At 47.1% G+C, this 24,060-nt stretch overlaps 1 protein-coding gene across 1 annotated transcript in view; it reads left to right on the top strand.

Moving 5' to 3' along the window:
* Positions 1–1,939: 1,939 nt before the first annotated feature.
* The window catches only part of SLC22A3 (solute carrier family 22 member 3), a 110,014-nt gene continuing 87,893 nt past the window's right edge, over positions 1,940–24,060 (top strand). The window contains exon 1 of the mRNA XM_054490963.2: positions 1,940–2,425. Within this exon, the coding sequence (XP_054346938.2) occupies positions 1,997–2,425 (429 nt within the window). The 5' untranslated portion in view covers positions 1,940–1,996. The remainder of the gene's footprint in view (positions 2,426–24,060) is intronic.

A 24,060-nucleotide genomic window follows, 5' to 3' on the forward strand; every position in this document is an offset into this window, starting at 1 on the left:
ATAAGTATAAATATAAATATATGATAAATGAATAAAAACATATCTATGTTAGATGACAATAAGTGCTTTGGAGACAAAGCAGGAAAGGGGGGAATGTGCTTGTGTGTGCAGAGGTTGGGGTGGGTTGTTGACTGGTCAAAGTTCCCTGAAAATTCACTGACAAGAGGCAGATGGCTAGAAGAAAAGGTGTACTTATTTATTTAAGGTGTACATGGGGGCCTTCAGAATGAAGGCCCAAAGATACAGGGGAAATTGCCTAGTTTTATGCTTAGGTTCAACAAAACATGGAGAGCCCTGTCGAAATAGGATTGGATCAAAAGGGTGTGATCTGATGCTGATACTGAGTGGGGAAACCCAGCGAGGCCGGTCGCTCTAGATTCTTCTTGGCCTCTCTGAGAAACCTTTTTTTCCTTCTGGGTAAGGGGCAGGTCCTTCTGTGGAATGGGAGGTCTTAGGACTGCAATCAACAAGGTAGAACAGGTGATTTCTTTATGGCCAGTTTTTACACAGACAAGTGAGGGAAAATCACAGTGATATTTTTGTTTTATGACTGGCTTTGGGGAAAAGCGTTCTGGTTTCGATGGCTAGCCTGGGGGAGAATGGGACCGAGAGACAGGAGGGCAGAAGATCACACAGAGACCGCTTCTGAGGCCTTCTTTTTGGCGTATTGTTTTCTGAGCTCCAACACTGGCAAAAGGGATTCCAAGCCGAGATGACCTAAGAGTACAGGCCTGAGGAGTGAGTGGTGTCCCCGCCATACTGAGGTTCTGAGTCTGGGCCCAGGACATGGTTGCACCGAAAGGCAGGGCAGGAAAGGGGAGCTAGGTTGGAGCGGGACAGACTGAGTCTGGGGTCCAGCGGGCAGTTGAAACTGCTGGTCCGAGGACACGAGGCCAGTTTGAATCTAAGCAGCCTGGCTTCAAACTCCTTGTTCCGGAGGAGGAACCGCAAGTCCTCCCAAGGCCTTGGAGAAAAGTGAGCTAAAGGCAGAACGTGGGCCAATAAGGTGGGGGTGTGGGGGGACCGCGACCCAGCCCGGGGAAGGCGTCCTAGCATGGACCCAGCAGCCTGGGCAGCCTGGGCGGGAAGTTCTGATCGCGCTCTGCGGAATCGGCAGGAGCAATAAATAAGCGGAAAAACCAGGATTCAAACCAACCAGCAACACCCTTCCCTGGTGTTCAGACCGAAGGTGGGTGGGAAGGCCCTGGCGAAGGAGGTCTGCATCAGGCCTGGCCTTGAGGCGATCCCTTCTCACCCCAAACCTCCTGGACGCTGAGCAAGCCCCTTCGCCTGTGTGGGTTGCCCGGCTGCCCTCTGGGGAAAGTTGGGTGATCAAATCCCAAGTTGTAGCTCTCGATGGGTCGAGGGCGATGGCCAGCGCTGTGCTGGGAACCGGCAGCCCTGACCTGCCCTGCCCCACATGGGCACAGGAGGCCTCTGCACGCGCAAGGGCCAAGGGCTGGAGGGGGCTCTCCCGGGCACAGGCACCGGACCCGGGGCGCGCGCGTCCTTAGTCCCCGGGCTGCACTCCGGAGCGCTGAGAGATCGGGTCCCAGAAGTTCCGGGAGTGGTCGGGTGACCCTGGAACTTTCTTCTTCTGGAGCCCGACCTGGGGTTGACTGCAGAGCAGGCTGCTGGCAGGGACCAAAAGGAGCTCCGCGCCAGGCCAGAGGCTGCGTCCGTCACTCGCGGTCCCGGGCCGGGTCCCTGGCGCGTAGTCAGGCCGCGCCGCCCGGGCCCCACCGCGCGCCCACCCCGGCCGGGTGCGCCCGGCTCGCGGCTGTCCCTCCCGCGACCTGTGGCCCGGGGCTGCTGCGGGCGCCCGGGGAAGAGAGGCGGGGGCCGCGGGGGGCAGGAGGAGCGGCTGCGGCCGGCACCGCGCCAGGGCGAGTGAGGCGGGTGGCGCGGGGGAGGCGGCGGAGTAAAGAGAGGCCGCCGGCTGGGTCCGCGGGTCACTCCGAGGCCGGGGCTGCGGGCGGCGGGCGGCGGGCGCACCATGCCCTCCTTCGACGAGGCGCTGCAGCGGGCGGGCGAGTTCGGGCGCTTCCAGAGGCGCGTGTTCCTGCTGCTGTGCCTGACGGGCGTCACCTTCGCCTTCCTCTTCGTCGGCGTGGTCTTCCTGGGCACGCAGCCCGACCACTACTGGTGCCGCGGGCCAAGTGCCGCGGCTCTGGCCGAGCGCTGCGGCTGGAGCCCGGAGGAGGAGTGGAACCGCACGGCGCCCGCCTCCCGCGGCCCTGAGCCCCCCGAGCGCCGCGGCCGCTGCCAGCGCTACCTCCTGGAGGCGGCCAACGACAGCGCCTCCGCCACTGGCGCTCTCAGCTGCTCGGACCCGCTCGCCGCCTTCCCCAACCGTTCGGCGCCCCTTGTGCCGTGCCGCGGCGGCTGGCGCTACGCCCAGGCCCACTCCACCATCGTCAGCGAGGTAAGGGCGCCCCGGCCCTTTGGAAGCCGGCGGGAGAGGACGATGCTGGCTCCCAGGCGGACACGCCGCGTGTGAGACGCTGGCCGCCAGGGGAGGTCGGTGGAGACGGGGACCGGTCGGCTACCTCTGGGGACAGACAGGATTCAGCGCACCCTTTGAAGTGCCGCGTCGTAAATGCTGGGAAAAGCCTTTCGTTATTTGCCTGAGCCCGTGAGTTAATGCACAGATAACTTTGGTTTCGGGTGTGAACAAAAACTTTCATCGAAGCCGAGTTGTAAACGCCTGACGCACGCCTGCTCAGGAGTCAAAGACCCAGCACCGAGTTCCTTATCTTTGAGATGTGCGGGCGCCGTCATTGGAAATTATGGTTAGGTGCGCGATAGGGAACTTCAGTCTCTGGGGCGAGCGACGTTGGCAGTTCCGGATTCGCTTGTGGTCTCCAGGGGCAAAGGAAAGGGCGAACCAACGTTTGAAGGCAGCGGCAGCTTTTTTCCAGTTGCCCAAATGGTTACCCCAAATGCAAGGGGACAAAGGTCGAGGCTTTCCCAGGGAATGGTTTTGGTAAAATTGCTTTGGGGCAAAGAGCAACATCTGAGAGAAGTTGGGAAAACTGAAATATTGGATAAATTTTAGTTTTTTTTTCTGGTAATAAATTTCAGGAACATAGCGGGAGGGCCACAGCCTTCCAACGCAAATCCTCAACCCATTTACAGGCGGGGGCTGCTGCCGGCGGGTAGGCGGGGGCGATCCCCACATTTTGGGCAGTCAGTGCATTTGGAAGTTAGGGGAGCTTCCTTCACCCTTGGCCTCAGTAATCTGTTTCTGCATCCTTGCTGAAATGGAAGATTGCCTCTCTGTGAGGTCCAGATATAGAGCAGAGTCACTTTGTAATAATCAGAACTCAGAAACGGCCTCAATTGAGCATGGGTTGCAGGGATGAGCAGTTTTATTGAGCTTTGTCTACAATCACAGCTTAAGCTAATTTAAAAAAAAAGATCGAATGTGATCAGGTACATTAGAAAAAAAAGGTTTGTCTTTTTTTTGTGAAAAACTTTAAAAAATCACCTACTTGAATAGTGGGGAAAACACTGGGTTAGGAGGTAGGAGCGCCCTTTCTGCCGCTGTTGCTGTTGGTCTAGTGAGCTTATCTCGCTGCAGTTGGGAGTGTCGGTGGTTGCAGTTGTGCATGTTTTATAACGCCATGTGCTGGTGTGTTCGCACAGTGGATGGCTCTATGCTAAGTGCTCCAGGGATAAAACCCATGGCAGGACAGCCAGGCGATGTGTGTATGTGTTTGGGATCTTTCTATAACGCCATGTGCTGGTGTGTTTGCACACTGGGTGGGTCTATGCTAAGTGCTCCAGGGATAAAACCCCCTGGCAGGACAGCCAGGCAATGTGTATGTGTGTTCAGGGTGTTTCTATAATGCCATATGCAGGTGTGTTCGCACACTGAGTGGCTCTATGCTGAGTGATCTCAGGATAAAATCACCTGGCAAGACAGCCAGGCAATACATATGTGTGTTTGAGATCTTTAATTTCTGCTTAATCCATGGTAGGGCTGGGGATTGCTTTATAATTGGTGATGGTCTTGTTAGAGATTTCACAGTTGAAAGGACAGGGCATGGACTTGGGTGAGAGAGGGCATTATCTCTGTGAGTCGCATCTGTTAGGTGGCTCCTTCCACTCCACTCAGCAGCCCTGCCTAGTGCTTACTTCCCAAGTGAACCAGAAGACCCACATGGAGGGCAGACAGCTGATTTTTGAAGACATTTAAAGATGAAGAATAAAATGAACCTCAACAAGTGCTCAAGCGAGGTTTGCATGAGTGAGCATGATCCATGGACATCAAAGAAGACAGACATAAAATCTGTAATTTAATGCTCCGACAGATACTTTGGAAGCATTCTGGGGTTGCAGGGTTACTAGCATTCTGGGGTTACAATAGGGTGATTTTATGAAGATCAGTGGCTCCTAAAATGCGGTGTGGAATGATGGAGGGTCAGGGGCTGGCTGGGTCTCCAGCTGGCTGTATGGCTTGGGTGAGTTACTCACCCTCTCTGGGCTTGTTTTTTTCATCTGTAAAATTAGCCATTGGATTCAGCCCGTTACAATGCTCCAAATGCCATCAGGGTCACCACCTGGTTACTGTTTGGTGTGCCCAGAACAATGATTAAAAAATCTTTAAGAAAGTAGAATGATATTAGGAGTGTACCCCTTAAAGCCCCAAACAAGTTTTTGAAATATATTGGAGAGATTCTTTGTTTTGTTTTGTTTTGTTTTGAGACAGAGTCTCACTCTGTCACCCAGGCTGGAGTGCAGTGGCGTGATCTCGGCTTACTGCAAGCTCCGCCTCCCAGGTTCACGCCATTCTCCTGCCTCAGCCTCCCGAGTAGCTGGGACTACAGGTGACTGCCACCATGCCTGGCTAATTTTTTGTATTTTTAGTAGAGACGGGGTTTCGCTGTGTTAGCCAGGATGGTCTCGATCTCCTGACCTCGTGATCCGCCCACCTCGGCCTCCCAAAGTGCTGGGATTACAGGTGTGAGCCACCGTGCCCAGCCTCTTTTTTAAATTCCAAATAGTTTTGTGCTTCTTTTGGTTTGTTTTTCATGTTTGGATTCTTAAGAGGAAAACCTCCATCTATTCATAAAGTTCAACTATCCAAAACAAGTCAGCCACTCTCTGAATTCTGCGTAGCTAATATTTTGCTGTCTTTGGTTCAACTAATTTCTTTCTTTCAAATTCTGTCTGATGAAAGGAACTGTAGTTCCAGCTTCAGCTAACATTATGTATCCAGTGTATTTTATAAACTTGAAGCCTAAGATATAAATCATGCAAAGGGGTGAATTGGGAGAGTTTACAAAGGGGGCAGGACGACCAGACTCCACAATGCCTCCATATAGCTATAATACTTCATCCCTGCACTGTGGTGGGAGGGGTATCATTGTCCTGGCTTTATAGAAGACAGACCTGAGGATCTTCCAGGGTCCCACGCCATTTATGTAGCCAAATTGGATTTAAATCCGGGGGCCTTGATTGTAAGTCAGTCCACTTGCCTCCATAAAGTGCTCAAAATCCTTCAAACAAGTCAATGAAACATGGTACTCAGATCTCTCACACCTTATAACCTGCAGAAACCTTGTTGAAACTTCGTATTTATTTTCTTACTATCGTGGTCCTCCAGTGGGCTACTTTGTTTCATTTTATGGTGTCAGGATCCACAGTCAGCCAGACTGGCAGATGGGAAGGCTGTGCTTTCATTTGGTGGGAGTGGTTCTCTAACCTCCTGATGTGAAAGTTGCAAAACGGTCATTTAAATCTCATACACCCCCTTGGCATCTTACAACTTGAGATAGTTCTAAGACACTAAGTCAGAAATCAATGCCAAGTGCACAGCCCTTTATGGCCGGCTCCCCATTTGTGTCTCCTGCTCAAGGCAAGGCAGTGGATTTATTACCTACATTGAACTTCCTCAGTGAAGACTTTTCTAATGTCTGAATCTCGGCCTTATCTTGTTGTCAGATATTGGGCAGAATAAAATACGATGTAATGCAGAGAAGCGAGTCTGACCCCCTGTCCCAAATATTTCAATTCACTGCCCAGGGAGTGTCTTCAAGATTGATGTTAGGATTTTTCAATGCTTGCTAATATGCCATGAATGAAAAAAAAGAGCTCCTCCCTAGGCTGTCACTCGGAGCAGGGCTTCAGAACACCTTTAAAAATAGACTGAATCACATTTGTTTTTCCTTTCCAGATCATTTTGACTTGGAATCACTTTTTCCCTTCCAGATTACCTGGCTGAATCTATAAAAACTGAATCCATTGTTCGTTTTTATTAGAAGAGTGTGCCTTTCCCATACTTTCTGAAACATCAACAATTCAACAAAAATTTTATTTTATGTTGACCCTTGTCCCTCAGAGTAACTAGTCATTTCTGCTGATGACAAAAGTGTTTTAATAGTGTAATAGGTCTGTTTTGTTTTGTTTTGTTTTGTTTTTTGACAAAGTCTTGCTGTGTCGCCCAGGCTGGAGTGCAGTGGCACAGTCTCAGCTCACTGCAACCTTGCCTCCTGGGTTCAAGCAATTCTCCTGCCTCAGCCTCCTGAGTAGCTGGGATTATAGGCACCCGCCACCGCGCCTGGCTAATTTTTGTATTTTTAATAGAGACAGGGTTTCAGCATATTGGCCAGGCTGACCTCAGGCAATCTGCTCGCCTAGGCCTCCAAAAGTGCTGGGATTACAGGCATGAGCCACTGCACCCGGCCTAATAGTTTATTTTTAATGGAGTGAAAGCAGGACTCTAATGAGTGAACAGCCACCCCACTAGGTGTCTGATTCTTGGTCTAGGCAGCAGAATGGCCAAACAGATTCATGCAGCAATGCTTTCTGGACCTCAGAACAAGGAAAATATTTACAATAAGGATCTTCATTATGAGAATATGCAAGAGTATCTCCTGCTTCTCTCTAGCAGCTCATATTTTGGATTATCAACATCAGTTCAGCTGAAGTTTATTTAGCATTTATTATATTCTAGGCACTGGGCTAGGCTGGGGATACAAAGATACACGAGTCTTTCTCCAAGCAGCATGAAGCTTGGCAGGGAAAATTGCAGAGATAATGTGATGACAGTGGCTGTGGGTGTGATAAAGGGTACCACCCTCTGATGGGACAGAGGAGTGAACCAGGGCAGAAAGTACATTGACCTTAACCTCAGCCTCAGAGTACAAGGAGGACTCCAAGAGGAAAATATGAGGGAAAAGATGTTCCATTCTCACACCCTGTCATCTTCATTATTTTCTCTGCACCCATTTATTTTGTGCCCTCAGGAGCAGTGGTTGGTGTACATTCTCGGGTCGCACACACAGGGTTTGGAATCAAAAGATGAGGATTGGAGTTCAGGAATTTTCCCTTTTCACAAACATCTAGGGCCCTTTCAGATAGTCCATGGACCACACAGAGAGACAAGCTGGGTGTTTCTTAATGAGGAGCATGATGAGAATATAATGACTGGGAGAGAAGTGCCAATTCCACCAAGCACACCCTGGAGACTCTCAGAGGGGAACATTATCCCTTTATCCTCAGGCAGGTATCCCAAATCTTATCAGATGAAATGCTGCTGTTTATTTTCGGAGAGCTTTCAGCTCTCCAGGGATGGGCAACTGATAATAAAATCCTGGAGTTAACTGGGGAGCGGGGGAAGCCCACAGCTGAACCACACTTTCTGGGAATCTTGGTAAACCTCAGAAAGGAGCTTTGGGCAAAGGTAGGGGACTCCAACAGATGTTGCAGAGACATCTGTACTTTTGGACCCACAGGTTATTTTTGGCATTGGCATCTTAGTAGAGTGGAAAAAATACACATGACCTTTGGTGTCAGATAAATCTTGTCCTAAATCCCAGCTCCTCTATTTATTAACTTGAAGGGCAAGTCAACTGAGCATCTGCCTGAGCCTCAGTTTCCTCAGCACTAGAATGGGTACAAGAATGCCTGCCTTAGCAATTGGCTTGACATATGCATGCAAAGTTCCTGCCATTGTGCCTGGTTATAGGTGGTGCTCAGAACAGTTGGTTCCTGTGAACACATGAAGACCCTTAAGCCAGGTGAGAGTCACGAGGGAGGGAAGGAACAGGCTATGGGCCAGATTTGACCCTGGAGCTGTAAGTTTGCTGATCCCTGGTCTAGCATAATAAATCACTGATAAATTTGCCTTAAATATAAATAATCAAACCCTTGGCCAGGTGTGGTGGTTCATGCCTGTAATCCCAGGAGTTTGAGGCTAGCCTAGGCAGCACTGTGAGACCCCAACTATACAAAAATATTTTAAAATTTTAAAAAAATTGGATGAGTGTGGTGATGCATGTCTGTAGTCCTATCTACTCAGGAGGTTGAACTCAGGAGGTTGAACTTTGCCACTGTACTCCAGCCTGGGTGACAGAGGAAGACCCTGTCTCTAAAAAATAAAATAAAATATCTCGGACACTAATTTGCTCTAGAGGCTGAGAATACCAATACTTTTCCACTGGACCCCACAGGTAGGTCATATTTCCCAGCTTCCCTTGAAGCTAGAGAGGCCACGTGTCTGAGTTCTGGTCAATGATGTTGGGGAAGTGAATGTGGAAATGCTAGGCCTGGAGCCAGAGCGACCTTTCTCCTGCAGTCCCCAGAGGATGGTGGAGCTCTTACATGGAAGGATATGGTTCCTAGAAGCATGCAAGGAGAGCAGGAGCCCCACACCTCCCCTCCACACCAATTCATCTGCACAGGAATATGGGATTTCGAATAAGAAATAAGCTTTATTGTGTTACACAACTGAGGCTTGGGAGATTGCTTGTTGCAGCTCTTACTGTTAGGCTGCTCTGACTCATACAGCATTTTAGTGTGCTTCCTGGTAGGGCACAGGTCACAAGGCTGCGGGCACCTGATAAAATGGTGTGGAGGCTGGTGCCTCTAAGAGCATCCTCCCCTGGGTCTGGTACACAAGGTCTCCGTGCCTCCACCCCATGTCTCTGACTATAGAGGCTTTTCCCTCTCCGGGCACCCGGGGCTCTCACTCTCCAGGCAGTCACCCTGGGACACGTGCCACAGCTGTCCTCCCCTTGGGCTCTTGTGTGCGCTGTTTCCTTTCCTTTCCTCAAAATACCTGTCTTTCCTTGGCCGGGTGCTGCGGCTCACACCTGTAATCCCAGCACTTTGGGAGGCCGAGGCAGGCAGATCACAAGGTCAGGAGATTGAGACCATCCTGGCTAACACGGTGAAACCCCATCTCTACTAGAAAAGAATACAAAAACAATCAGCCAGGCGTGGTGGCGGGCGCCTGTAGTCCCAGCTACTGGGGAGGCTGAGGCAGGAGAATGGTGTGAACCCAGGAGGTGGAGCTTGCAGTAAGCCGAGATCGCACCACTGCACTCCAGCCTGGGTGACAGAGCGAGACTCTGTCTCAAAAAAAAAAAAAAAAACAAAACCTGTCTTTCCTCATGAGGCTGTTTCATTTTGTACCTTTACACACACATATTCCAGACACACCTTCCCCACTGTTGCCTCCACCCAGGGCTGGGCTTGGCTTCCTTTCTCTGTCTAGCTGCCTTCCCTCTACTCATCTTGTGCTCACTGCCTCATTAGACTCTGAGGTGCTGGAGGGCCGGCGCTCTGCCCTCCTAGCCTAATGCAGTGTTTGGCAAATATTTGTGATTAAATTAATGAATGAAAGAGAAAGGGATTCCTTGGCACGTGTAATGGTTTTTATGACCATGGCTAGGCCAACCCTGGAATTGGCTTTCAGAGATTAACCCAGGCCCTTTACCGATGGTGTTGCTTCTTGTTGACTCCTAACGCCAATTCCTTGCCTCATCCTCTGCCTTCATCATCCTCTGCCTTGCATCCACAAGGTGTGATCAGCCACAGGGTGAACAATCATCAGCGGCCATGGCCCCCCACAGACCTCTGGAGCAGGAGGAAAACAGGCCTCCACTTTACTTGACTCCTATCTGCTCATGGGGTCTGTGTCCGCAGAATCCTAATGTAGGGGATGTGACCTGGAACATGAAAGGAACAGGAAGGAATAGAACTGCTGGCTCTTTGGGGCCATAATTTTAATGTGCTGACGTCCATTGTGCAGAAGAGACTTTTCCCAGCTGTCCTGGCACCACACAGTAGTCTGTGTCATCAACCGAGCCTGCTCCAGGGCAGCTGGGCACAGGTGCAAGGCCCGGTGCAGGGAGGAGCACTGAAGGGCCTGGGCTGAGCAGTTCCCAGGGCGCAGCACTGTCCCCTTTGTGGCTATGGAGTGGGGAGCAAACACCGCCTACCTTCCAAAACAAAATAAAACCTTTCCAACATTCTGCCTTGGTTTTTTCCCCACCCCCTCTTAAATCATAACCAAGAAAGGACGTTTATTTATATTCTGTGAGGAAAAAGCAAAGTTTTAATGGTCTTTGGTGTAGCTTTTTTAAATGATAAATGACTGTTGAGCTTGTCAAATCATGGCTAATACTGTTTTATCTGGGTGAGATCAGTAACAGCTTTTTAAGGGTTACCATGCTCTTACTTCTCTTTGTGTTGGTAATAAAGCAAAATAACTCTGTGGCTGGTACTTGTGTGATAATAGAGAAGATTAGTGAGGGGTGAAGTTTAGGGGCTTAGAAGAAGGTGAATAAATAAATATGATTTAAACAATTCTGGGGCAGGCATCCATCCCACCTTCCTTAACATCTGCTCTAGATCCTAGTGCCCTGTAGAGTCCAAGGAGGGGACCTGTCCTTGACTGTGAGCATAGTGGAAACCACTGGATGGAGGAAGGATAGGCACAAGCCTGGACCTGAGAAACAAAGGCACCTATTCTGCTTTCAAATTCAGTCCTGGGAGGGCAGGTGACCTCTCTCATAGGATTGCTATAGGGCACCAGCAGTGGAGATTACCAAGTGATAAGCAAGTCTTTGGCTTTCTATGTTAACAGAGACCACTGGTCCCAACATGGAAAAGTGTCTCAGAAGCCTTTCCCAGTTGCTGCGTCTGCCCCAGCATACGCACAGGATGGCTCTGATTTCATGACACTTCTGCCAACGGGAAGCTTTGGGCAACCGACAGCACAAAATGAAAGACGACATGTGTGTTTCCAGGCTAGTGGGGAGGGACGCCGTAAGCTGATGCTTCTGAGACAGAAACCGAAGGGACAAGGTGCCAGGAGCTCCTATACTAAAAACTGTTTGTAGCACATTTATGGGGATTAAGTGGTTGTGGTGAAAACAGCCTGCACATTTAATATTGATGATGTTTTAAAAAGCAATGCACTGCAAATATCTGTTGAGAAATGAATGCCCTTTAATTGTTCACAAATCAGTATTTTAAAGAAAATACCCATAGAGAAGTCACCTGGATAGTTAAAAACATTAACTACCCAGGGTAGAGGAGAAAATTAGATTGAAACTAATTCAGATTAAATTGGCATCAACTTTTAAAAAATCAAATACATAAATGTCCAAGTTATTAGAGTGTAAGAAAGTGTTCCAAGAACCTTTTCCACAGAGGTTCTTGATCTCCCTGTGTGGCAGTTAGTGGGAAATTGTGTGACAAATTTATCACATCCTTTGTCAGCCCCTAGCATCCTTGTAAGATTGCTACAATTCCCTGTCCAGTCTGTATCTAATAGAGCATACATAATGATTTTTATTTTAAATCCAACCAAGTTGAATACATTATAAAACCAAATAAAATTGTCTTTCTATTTATCAACTCCAGAGATCATTAGATAATAACAATTTATTGTTGCAAAGTTTTGTGAAAAAAATTATCAAATTTTAGATCCGAACTGGTTTAGTGTAGCGTATTGCTAAGGCAAATAGGTGGCTAAGAACGTGGACTTCCTAGTTTTGTGGATATAAGCAAATAGCTGAATTTGAGGGTTTCTGAGCTCTGGACTAGCCCAGTCCTGAGATTTCCCGGTTTTAGGGGGGAGACTTAGGTAAATAAGGCATTCAAAGTGCTTGTCCTGTCGTCTGAGATATGTAAGTAGCTGGTGATGATGATAGATGCTGACAACAGATACTGAGGAAGTTGACTCAGAGAGGCAGCTTGGGCCTGGAAATTCGGGCAGATGGCAAGCCTCTAGGGCTGAGGGAAGCGTGCTTTAGGCAGGGCACCAAGATTCCAATACTAAGGACATGGCCGGGGTCCACTCTCTGGAGCTGGTATAAACTGGAGCTTAGTAATGAAAACTAGGGAAAGGCCCAGGGTAGAGGTAGGAACTACCTGATTTGGCAGGATTTCTCAAGCCCCCGTGGATTCAGTTGTGATATAGAGTGAACAATCCCCCATCCGGGTGGCTCTGGCGACAAATGAGAAACATGCAGGAACCGCTGAGCATGTGGAAGGTCCTGGGCACATGCCAGTTCCCTCCTTCTTGCTCTTTGTCACTAACTGTGGTGCCCAAGTCCTCCCCTTGCCTGGTCTAGTCTGGGGTTGCTGGATGTAGACTCACTCATAACCCCACACTTCTTTCCAATTGCAGTCTGAGCAGAGGGATGCTGGGACAGAGCCCTGGACTTTCCTAAAACCGGGAAATCCCAGGACAGGACTAGACCAGAGCTCAGTGAGGGCTGAAGACTCAGCTGTGGGGCTGCAGGGCTTGAACTCCATCCCATGTTTTCTCATGAGCCTGGAAATCCTTCAATAAATATGAACAACAAAAGGTGTCCCAAAGGTGCTGTGTTAGAAAGGCACCCATCTGGCTCATGCCTGTATTCTAGTTGGGTCAATAAGGCAAATTTGCCTTATGTTGTTGGTGGGCAGTTGCAATGGTCCTATAGGCAATGAAAACATCAGATCACAGTTTGCTTGTGTTGCTGTGAGAATCTGACCTCAAAGAAAATACTCCCCCAACCCAAATGCAAATCTATGAAATGAAGATACAGCAGTTATGGTGGGGCAGTAATTATGAATGTTGAGCTTCAGGTTAGGGTTGAAGTAAATTTGGGCTAAAATGCTTTATATATTGAGCATTCCAATTCTCATAACATTGAATAGACACTAAAACTTAATTTACGAAAGTAGTTTAATAGCCAATGGGGACAAAAAGCCATGTTATAATATACTCCATTTATTCTTAAAGTTATCAATACTCATTTCCTGCTTAGAAACTTGTTTTCTTCCTTAATTACAAGAAAACACAGTACACTTAATAATCAATCACACTAAATTTAAAATTAGCTTATGGTGTTCAGCAAAAAGGGAAATATCAAAAAAGACATCTTAGCATCTGGATTTTTTGGCCAAAAGGAGAGCCTGCAGTTTAATTAATGGTCTACATCAAACAGGCTATTTTATGAAGCAATAGAAAGCTGTAATTAAATCTAACCTTATGGATTTGATACATCACAAAACCAGGAGATAAAAACAACAGAAAATTGGTGGTAGGGTTGAAACTCAACCTTGTTCAAGAAGCATTCACAATGGAAGCTGTTGACCTATATTGTATATACTTTACATTTCAACAGATAGTCTATGTTTGAACAGTGATTTTTTTTATATGTGAAGATTTTCTGTAAAGAACTGTAATAACATTTGTAAACAGAGTCCAAGAAAGATTAATTATGACTACTTTTTTGGATTTCACATTGGTACAGCATGACCTTTAACTCATTATCTTATTACAACTATTAGAAGAATAGTAAAAACATATTTCATATACTTTTCAAGTATTTATAATCATAGTATTCTTTTTATAATAGTTTTCAATTCTTATTTGATAACATGCTATACAATTATTTTTCCTTACTAAACTTTCATAGACATTTCACTTAAATGATTTTTCTTTTTTTAAACCATACAACCTGTCAAAGTATAAAAGATACATACAAGCCGCCGGGCACAGTGGCTCATGCCTGTAATCACAGCACTTTGGGAGGCCGAGGTGGGTGGATCACCTGAGGTCAGGAGTTCGAGACCAGCCTGGACAACATGGTGAAACCCCGTCTCTACTAAAAATACAAAAATTAGCCAGCCGTGATGGCAGGCTCCTCTAATCCCAGCTACTTGGGAGGCTGAGGCAGGAGAATCACTTGAACCCAGCAGGTGGAGGTTGCAGTGAGCCGAAATCACGCCATTGCACTTCAGCTTGGGCAACAAGAGCAAGACTCTGTCTTTAAAAAAGGATATATACAAGGTACAAATTATTTGAATTAGTCTATATTGATCTCCCTTTTCATTTTCTCAGTTTCTCTTTATTAAACCTCTTTCTCTTAAGAACATAAACAAACAACAACTACTAGAAAAGCTTTAAAGTCCAGCATTAGTCAAATTGAAGTACTGTCCTGACCCAGAAAACATTATCCAAGAAAGTGCATTTCAAGACCACCTTTCCTAAACCAGTCTCAGGAAGGTCCACGCTCTATTTCCCTTTGCAAAAGCATTTAAGTTAATGCTGATATATGATTTGTATTTATTAACTCCCCCTGCCCCAACAAATGTAGCCTTTTTACCTTAACCTATTATTGACTTGGTGACAAGATATAGAGTGATCATGGAGCTGGGATCCATGTTCCTATTTGTCATCAGTTAAAGGAAAGAGGAGGCAAAGGGAGTCATTCTAACATTTATATGGAAGAATAAAGGCCCAGAAGCAGGTAAATCATTCTAAAAGAAGGGGTAGGGAGTAAGAGGAGGGCTTCCTCTACCAGAAATTAAAGTGAAATTCCAAGCCAAAGTAATCAGAACAGCATGGTATTGGAACAAGAACAGACAAGTGGACCAACGAACAGATCAGAGCACTTGGAGACTGACTCCACCCAGGGGAACATCATATACAATAAGGATGGCCTCATAACTCCATGGGGAGAGGATGGATTGTTGGCTAACTGGTGTTGAGAAAAGTAATGACTCATCAGATATGGAGAATGATCAATCTGCCTATCACCATGTTCAAAGGTGGACTCAAGGTGAATTGAAGACTTAAATGTCAAAGTAAAAGGTAATATTAACAAAGGAACATACAGAGAGACATGACAAGGTCAGGGAAAGACTTTTTAAAGAAAAATATAAGCCAAAAATGGATTATCTAGATTATATCAGATTTCTGCCTCATGACAGATACCATCAGCAGAGTTAATTAAATGATGACAATGATACTGAGTAGAGCCATACTACTCTAATGAGGGTTGTTATGGGAGTTATACAATGCATATTGTACAATGCATATTGAAGCCAAAGGCTTCAATAATGTTCACTGTGTGTTCAACACTGTTGTAGACACTTGACATGTGTTCAACTCACTTAATCCCTACCCACTTCATGAGGCATGTGCCATTTTTGTAGATATTTTTTAGAGGAGGACAGGAAGGTACAGAGAGATTAGATAATTTGTCCAGAATCTGGAGCTGCAGGATGGGAGACTTGGAAAAAAAGTGCAATGTCTGAACCAACAAGTAATTAACTGACATCTCTAGAATAGGAAAAGAAGTTCTGTAAATCAACAAGTAAAAGATAGCAAGTCTTGCAGAGGACTCAACAAAGGATATAGATAGTTTTCATGAGAAGAAACTTCTCCAAAACTAAGCACATGAAGAAATGTGTGTGTCTGGGGAGCTTTCCCCTTCTAATACTAGGTCAGTTTCTGTGTGGTAACTTGAGAATACAATGAAACATTGTTTAAAGTAACCTGTGGCATGTTACCGGTACCTTGCAGGCTAAATACATCCTAAGTGTGCTAATACTGCAGATACCTTGTTCCCCTTAGAACAGTTGACCCAAGCCTTCCCAGGAGCTGTTTACCTGTGGGTGTCACCTGGCTGCAAAACAGGGATGAACAATGCATAGATTTCAGGGGTCACCCAGGGATGCTGCGACCTCAGAACACGTCACATGGAAGATGCCTCTCATTTCCATCTGAAAAGCCTGGTATTAATCCAATAATTCAATCACCAAATTTAGTAGTTGCATTCCCCAGATTTTCTTTTGGGTAATCTACAGTTTGTAGGATGCTTTTCTGTGTTCTCAGTTTCAGAATTTCATTGCTTCTGTCTTCAAGGAGCACTTCAGCTTCCTGGTTAGGAAGAGAAGGTAGCAGACATGTCCAAAACCCTCTGCGGGACTCTGCTCTGGCAGTTTTATGGGTAGGCGCAGGCCTGCCTGAAACCAAACGCTCTGGTCTTACCGCTTTCCTTTTTCCTTCACCCTTTCCCGTTGTCTTTTTGGTTCCTTTGGTATGGTAGTGTCTCCATGTGAGTTTCCAGGAAAGCAGAGGCTGAAGCGAGGGCGTGGGAGCTGTTTCATGCATTAGACTCTCCGGGGAGCAGCCACAGGGAGGGGACTGAGGGACACCGCGGGATGTCCAGAGAGGCCGGGCCCCAGCGGGTGGGGGCGGGCCAGACGGTGCGGAGGGGGAGAGGAGGAAGACTGTGTCCACGGCATGAGCCTTCTGGCATTGTGGGTTCCCCCATGCTCCGGCGCCGGAGGGGACCCAGGCGGCACCAGCGCGGAAGCCTGCCCGCGGGAGCAGTGCGGCAGGAGGCCCAAGCTCGAGGTGGTGCCGGCAGCGGCGCGCTCAGAGCTCCGACAGGGCTGGGCCGGGGCCAGGCAGCCGGGAGGGTGCACGAGAACGTCCCATCCAGGGACCCACGGATCCTTCGTTCTTGCCAGGGTCTCCTTTGGGCCGACGGAGATGTCTCTAACTGAGCGAAGGCAGCCCTGGAGCCCGCCAGGAGCTGAGGCTGGGCTGGGCTCCCGGGGACGCAGGCAGCTATTTCAGGCAGACGCGGGGCATCGCGCCCCAATGCGCACAGTGTTGCCGAGGGGCAGAAAGAGAGGGTCTCAGCCTAAGCCAGGTGGAAGGTCCGAGAAGAGGCTGAAGGGGGCGATGTGTCCAGCAGGAGCTGCGATGAACCAGGGCTGGAAGAGCAGGTGGGAGTTCCAGGTGAGGGAAGTGATCTGGAAGCCGAGCAGAGGTCGCAGCCGGCCCCTGCCGGGCCTAGTCTCGCTTCTACCGTGACCCCTTGTCTAGGAAAATCCCATCGCGAAGGCCTCATGAGTCCCACGTGACCGGCACACCTGTGAGGCAGGAAGCTCTGAGTCCAGGCCCCGTGCCCCTCTTTGGGGGCTAGAGCTTCTCCCAGGTGCGGGCAGCCTGGTCACAAGAGCGGGGCCTTCCTGGGTGAAGCCTCAGGCTCCGGTTGTCACCCCTGGCAGACGTGTGCCCAGCTCAGATCCACCTGCAGCTGGCTCTGAACGCTGGATGGGGCTGGGTTGGGGTTTTCCTGTGGCCTGGGGTGAGTCCTAGCAAGCCACCACCATCCTTGCCCACTCCCCACAGGACAGAGCACAGACCCTGTCCCTAATCCTCCCAGGCCACACTCCGCAGAATGCTGCTTCTGTGTTTCCAAGCGCCTGCATCCCTGGCCGCCATCTTTTGTCTTGCATCCCCGGCCGCTATCTTTTGTCTGCCTGAAGGGGTGGCCCCATAAACCTTACTTAGACATGTCCCTGCCCCCAGCACAGGGGCTGCCTTCAAACCCGCCTTTGTCTGTGGGGTTTTTCCTTGATGACTGTTCAGCATGCCGGCCTCACTTTCTTCTGCTTGCGTCTGGGGCTTTCCCAGGCTGACCAGCTGTCCCCACTTGCTGGGAGTGAAGGGGTCTCCTGGGACACGAACTTTCAGTGTTAAAATCAGGAGAGTCCCAGACAAACTGGGACAATTGGTCACCCTAAGTGACCCACAAGTAGAAAAATGATTCATAAAATGTCTAATAATGAAAAGCTGTGAATTATTTGCATGTGTAATAGAGGGAGAATATGGTTAAATAAATGTAGTGTAGCCATTTGAAATAGCTACTACAGGGATGAGGAAACCATGCTTATAAAATAACACAGAAATGTCAATGACATATTAAGGAAGAGGAAGGCTGGGTTATACATTTGTGCAAACTGTATGATTTCAACCATATTTGTACACTCCATGTGGTAGATGGGTTGTTGGAAGGCAAAGACTGGCTGCATAGGGGCCCTAAAGATGAGAACTTTTAGTTACTGCTACTTACACTTCTTAACTAATTCAGATATTATTTTGCCAAATGCAGAGCCAGGAGGGGTGAAGCAGGCTTCATGGTGGCACCACATTTGACACAGATGAGAAGATGGGTGCAGCATTGACAGTAACTGCAGTCATATTGTTCATCTCGACGGGATTTCTGAGGAACAAGTCAAAGATGCAGAAATTAAAGTATGCAAATTGGATTGGGTTTTCAGTAAAGGAACAGGCACCAAATCGTTTCTCAGTAAGGCACAATAGAGGGAGGCTGTCAAAACCTAGAGTTAGTAAAAGTACCTATTGATGATCTCTTAAGCAAAATTGTTACCTAGTTGTTCACGTGAAGGAAAAGAGGGGGCTGTTTAGAGAAGAGTCAAGCCTCTGGCACCAGAGGGGACTCCCCAGTTAGGAAACAGTTACAACAGTTAGTCCTGTTGTAACAAAAGGACTCCATCGCTCAGAGCAGGATCAGATGATAAATCGGCTGAAATGGTATACGAAACCTACAATTACCTTCCTCCATATGAATAATTGAAAAGGCAATGGCTTCATTTAGGTTGTAATCTGACTTACAGCTTTTCATAGCTATGCTCTGTTAAAGTGTACACATTATCTTTTACCTTATCAAGTTTATATTGTTTTATATCAATATAATGATTTTTTTACTATGTAAAAAATACACTTACATAGTAAGTGTATTTACATAGTAAAATCAATAATTTTTTTTACTGTGTAGCAAAATATACTTACTTGATTTATGAACCATAAAGTTTTTAAAACCTGTGTGAGATAATGTATTCTTTGGGTTTATTTTGATTACTGAAAATTTCTAGTCACAAGACATAATAGCTAGATACATTCCAGGTGTTTTAAATGTTAAACTGTCTTCAGCATCAGAAATAGCCTCATGAGGTAAGTCATTATTTTCCCCTATTTTGAAGGATAGAATTGAAGCTGGGAGCAGTTTTGTGACTCGCCCAAGTTAAGACATCATGAAAAATTGTTTCCCTGCAAGGTCTGCCTCACCCTAAACCAATGTCCTGTCCCAATCCAGCTGACTTCAGGGCTCTTAGATTTTAGATCTCAGAATCACCTGGAGGGCTTGTGGAACCAGACTGCTGGGCCTCACTGGAGTTTCTGATCCAGTGGGTCTGGGGTAGGGCCTGAAAATTTGCATTTCTAACACTTGCAGTTCCCAGATGTTGCTGTTGTCATAGGTCTTGGGACCACACTTTGAGGACCACTGGTCTAGAAGGAGGCTTGTATTAGCTACTGATTTTTTTCATTGTGATGATGATGGCTAACCTTACACTTGAACGAAAAATGTGGCTTTCTTCAAAGAAAGTCATCAGAAGTTCAGTTCTTTAAAATTCAGCTACTACTCACTGACATGGTGTATTACCCTGTTCTCATGCTGCTAATAAAGACATACCTGAGACTGGGTAATTTATAAAGGAAAGAGATTTAATTGACTCATGGTACAGAATGTTTGGGGAGGCCTCAGGAAACTTACAATCATGGTGGAAGGGGAGGCAAACACTTCCTTCTTCACATGGAGGCAGCAAGGAGAAGTGCTGAACAAAAGGGGGAAAAGTCTCTTAGAAAACCATGAGATTCCATGAGAGCTCACTCACTATCATGAGAATAGCAGCATGGGGTAACCACCCCTGTGACTCAATTACCTCCCATCAGGTCCCCCCATGACACATGGGGATTATGAGAACTACAATTCAAGATGGGATTTGGGTGGGAACACAGCCAAACCATATCATTCCACTCCTGTCCCCTCCCAAATCTCATGTCCTCCCATCTCAAAACACAATCATGCCTTCCCAACAGTCCCCCAAATTCCTAACTTATTCCAGCATTAACTAAAAAGTCCAAGTCCAAAGTCTTATCTGAGACAAGGCAAGTCCATTCAACCTATGAGCCTGTAAAACCAAAAGTAATTTAGTTACTTCCTAGATACAATGGGGATACAGGCATTGGGTAAATACAGCCATTCCAAATGGGAAAAATTGGCCAAAATAAAGGTGCTACAAGTCACATCCAGGTCACACTGATGCAAGAGATGGGCTCCCACAGCCTTGGACAGCTCTGCCCTTGTGGCTGTGCAGGATACAGCCCCCCTCCCAGCTACCTTCATGTCTGGCATTGAGTGTGTGGTTTTTCTAGGCACACGGTGCAAGCTGTCAGTGGATCTACCATTCTGGGTTCTGGAGGACAGTGGCCCTCTTATCACAGCTCCACTAGGAAGTACCCTAGTAGGGACTCTGTGTGAGGGCTCTGTCCCCACATTTCCCTTCCGCACTGCCCTAGCAGAGGTTCTCCATGAGGGCTGTGCCCCACAACACACATCTGCTTGGACATCCATGTGTTTCCATACATCCTTTGAAATCTAGGTGGAGGTTCCCGAACCTCAATTCTTGTCCTCTGCCAACCCACAGGACCAACACCAAGTGAAAGCTGCCAAGGCTTAGGGCTGAGACCTCCTCAGCCTGGATTTCATTGTCCACTATCAGCATTTTGGTCAAAGCAATTCAACAAGTCTGTAGGAACTTCCAAACTTTCCCACATCTTCCTGTCTTCTGAGCCCTCCAAGTCTCTAGAAAGTTCCAAACTTTTCCACATTTTCCTGTCTTCTTCTGAGCCCTCCAAGCTGTTTCAATCTCTGCTTGTTACCTAGTTCCAAAGTTGCTTCCACATTTTTGGGTATCCTTGTAGCAGCACCCCATTCTCTGGAGTACCAATTTACGATATTAGTCCATTCTTATGCTGCTAATAAAGATATAATCAATACTGGGTAATATATAAAGGAAACAGGTTTAATTGACTCATGGTTCTGCAGGGCTAGGGAGGCCTCAGGAAACTTACAATCATGGTGGAAGGGGAAGCAAACATGTCCTTCATCACATGGTGGCAGCAAGAAGTGCTGAGCAGAAGAGGGAAAAGCTCCTTAGAAAACCATCAGATCTCGTGAGAACTCATTCACTATTATGAGAACAGCAGCATGGAGGTAATTGCCCCCATGATTCAATTACCCTCCGCCAAGTTCCCCCATAACACATGGGGATTATGGGAACTAGAATTCAAGATGAGATTTGGGTGGACACAGCCAAACCATATCACGTGGTTTCTTTCACTGAAGCATTTTCCCCTCCACTGCAACTTGCATACCTGTATTGCAACTTGCAAGTCCTATAAAAACAGCACATACCCCCATCACGCATTGATAGCACCTCCATGTGCAGATTTTGAAGGTAACTGAACCTTCCTCTGCCCTGACAGGCCATGCTGCTGCTCAGTGTCTTCCGCTGCTGTCTCCAGGTCGTGTTCCTGTCATCCTGGAAGCCCTGCCTTGGGCCATGCCTGAAATGCACTAATATGCTCATTTGAGAGGTAGTACAGAGTGGTCAGGGCATCCAAGCACATCGTGGATGATGGGACACTGTTATGGGTGCTGGGACACTGCCATGAACAAGAGGCCTAGGTCCCTCCCCTGTACCTCTGTAGTTGGTGCCAGCCTCATGCCACTCAGCTACCTTCATCCATAATGTCCCTGCACCTTCTCTGTTGAGTCTACCTCCACTTCCTCCTCCATCCAGCCTAGGTCCCTGGTCCAGTTCTTCAGCCCATATCTTTCAGTGGTCCCACTGCCCTTCCCACTGGCCTGCCTGGGCTGAGAGCACTGCTGGAGACACCATTCTCAGTACATGCTGCTCTGTCCTCTCTAGTTCCTGGTGTGCTGATATTGCCTGACAGTCGTGTTGAGTGTCCTGACATCCACTCTGGCTCTCTGCCAACTTCCAACCTGCCCCTCCCCACTCATACCCTCTCCCCCTACTCTTAGCATACCACTCACTCTCCACTTCCCTGAGAAAATAGAAAACTTGGAATAATACACTTCTTCAATGTCCTGCACCAGGACAATCAACTTCTCTATCTCTGCTCCCATAGCTTCCTTCTAATCCCACAGCAGAAGAGCTATAATACTGCCCCCTGTTGAAAGCTTATTTTGCACCTGTGCTCTGGTCCCCACCTCTCCTGGCTTCTCAGGTGATTTCCACCTGCCTACCACACCCTTGATGCCTGTCTTCAGTCTCTCCTTCACTGGTGTTCTTTGCTCATCCACGCTTAAACCTGCTTAAGTTCACCTGCTATTTAGAGCAGTGTCCCTTATCCCTGTGTTCCTCTGCAGCTGAGCACCTGTAATTCCCTGTCACAGGCACATTCATCATCTCTACATTCTCACCTTCCACTCATTCCTCAACCTAGTGTGGTCTCCATCATCCCCGCCACACCACAGAATCTGCGCTTCCCAGGGTCTCTGATGACCTTGAGGTTGCGGTTCACTCACCTCCTCACCCCTGGTCTTGTGTATCACACCAAAACATCAGCTGTGCAAAAGCCAGGAATAGGATTCCTACTCTGTAGGGACCCCTGTGGCTGGCGCAGGTAGCTGCCATGGTCACCGGTTCATATTTCACCGTTCTGCTCATTTCGTGCTCCCCGGTACATCTCTTCTTTCACTGCTTGCATATTCTGTCCAAGCTCTGATAAAGCCAAACACATTTAACAGATGGACACAACTGGCCGTGCTTCAGGCTTCTGTTCACCCATACTTCCAGGAGCCATGAATCTGAAATCTGGAGCTGGTCTGTAGAAAGCGTTCTATTTAGTGAAATGTTGAAGTAATTTTAGGTCAACTATCATGTATTTCATTATCTCCAATGCCATAATTTCCAAGTGCCTACTTGAACAGTAGATACTTTCAGGGGATTTTCATATCAATGATTGCATTTTGCCATTGTTCTTTATTTTTTCAGTAATGCTCCATCTGTAAACAACCCAAACTTCAAAGCCTGACATAGTGTATTGACAAATTATTCCTGGATGCCTGTTTTTATCAGGCCAAAATCCATAGCTATTCCAAAATGGATATCATGCAAGTAATGCTGCTGTAGCATGCTAACATTTTCCAGACTATTATGAAAATGTTTAGCTCATTTGTAAGTCATGGGAAACAATATCAGAATTTGCTACTGTGTAGAACCATTACTATAGCAATTCCAGTGATGCCAGCTTGTGATCTTTATTGCCTACTTTATAGTTCTGTATTTTCATCTCCATTTTTTAATCCTTAAATATACAAAGTAAAATGTAAATATCTTTTTTGTGGGTCTTTTAGAATTATTTTTTAGCATTAGCACTTGTAAATTTACTGGAAGTTTCAACAATTTGTGTTTCATGTTAGATAAAATTAAAAGTAAGAAAGCTTTCAAAGAAAAGTCTAACAAATATAACATACGTACCCACCTCCCCAAATGAAAAAATGTTAGCATTTTGTCATATTTTCTTTAGATTTTTTTGCAGAGAAATAAGCCATTATACATCAAGTTGAAATTCTACTTACCATTGTTGTGTGACAAATTATCTCAAAACTTAGTGGTTTAAAACAACCATTTTTTTTACTCACAGATTACGAGAGTCATGAATCCCGAATAGGCACAAGAAGGAGTGTTTCTTTCTGCTCCACAAAGTGCAGCTTCAGATAGGAAGGCTTAGAGGTTGGGATGACCCGATGGCCAGGGCAGGAGCCATCAGGGTGTCTTCATTCACTGATCTGGCAGAGAGTAGTGCTGTCAGTTGGGCCCTCAGTTAGCTGTAACAACTGCACATGATGCCTCTGTGTAGCTTGGGCTTCCTCCTAGCATGGTGGCCACAGACTTCTCACAAAGTGGTTCAGAGCCCCACAGGTGTGTTCTATAATAGCTCAAAAGGCAGAAGCTGCATTGCCTTTCAGGACCTAGCCTCAGAAGTCACACTGCCTCATTTCTGCTGTATTCTGTCAGTTCCAGGAGAGTCACAAGCCCTTCCTGGATTCAAGGGAAAGGGAATTAGATGCCATTTCCTGATGAAGGTGGGGCAAAGTTCTGAAAGAGCATGTGTGGGGGACTCATGCCATCTTTGGATAGGCCAGAAGTCCCAGTCTCCCTCTCAAGGACATCAACTCTTGTAGTTTGTCTCCAGTCCAAACATGTGTGGGCACTGTCCCTGCATATGTGGGTATCCATGTGAATGTCTCTTCATTGCATCTCCATCTTTCTAGAAAGTAATCACAG

Source organism: Pongo pygmaeus, chromosome 5 (genome assembly GCF_028885625.2).
Source record: "Pongo pygmaeus isolate AG05252 chromosome 5, NHGRI_mPonPyg2-v2.0_pri, whole genome shotgun sequence".
NCBI lineage: Eukaryota > Metazoa > Chordata > Mammalia > Primates > Hominidae > Pongo > Pongo pygmaeus.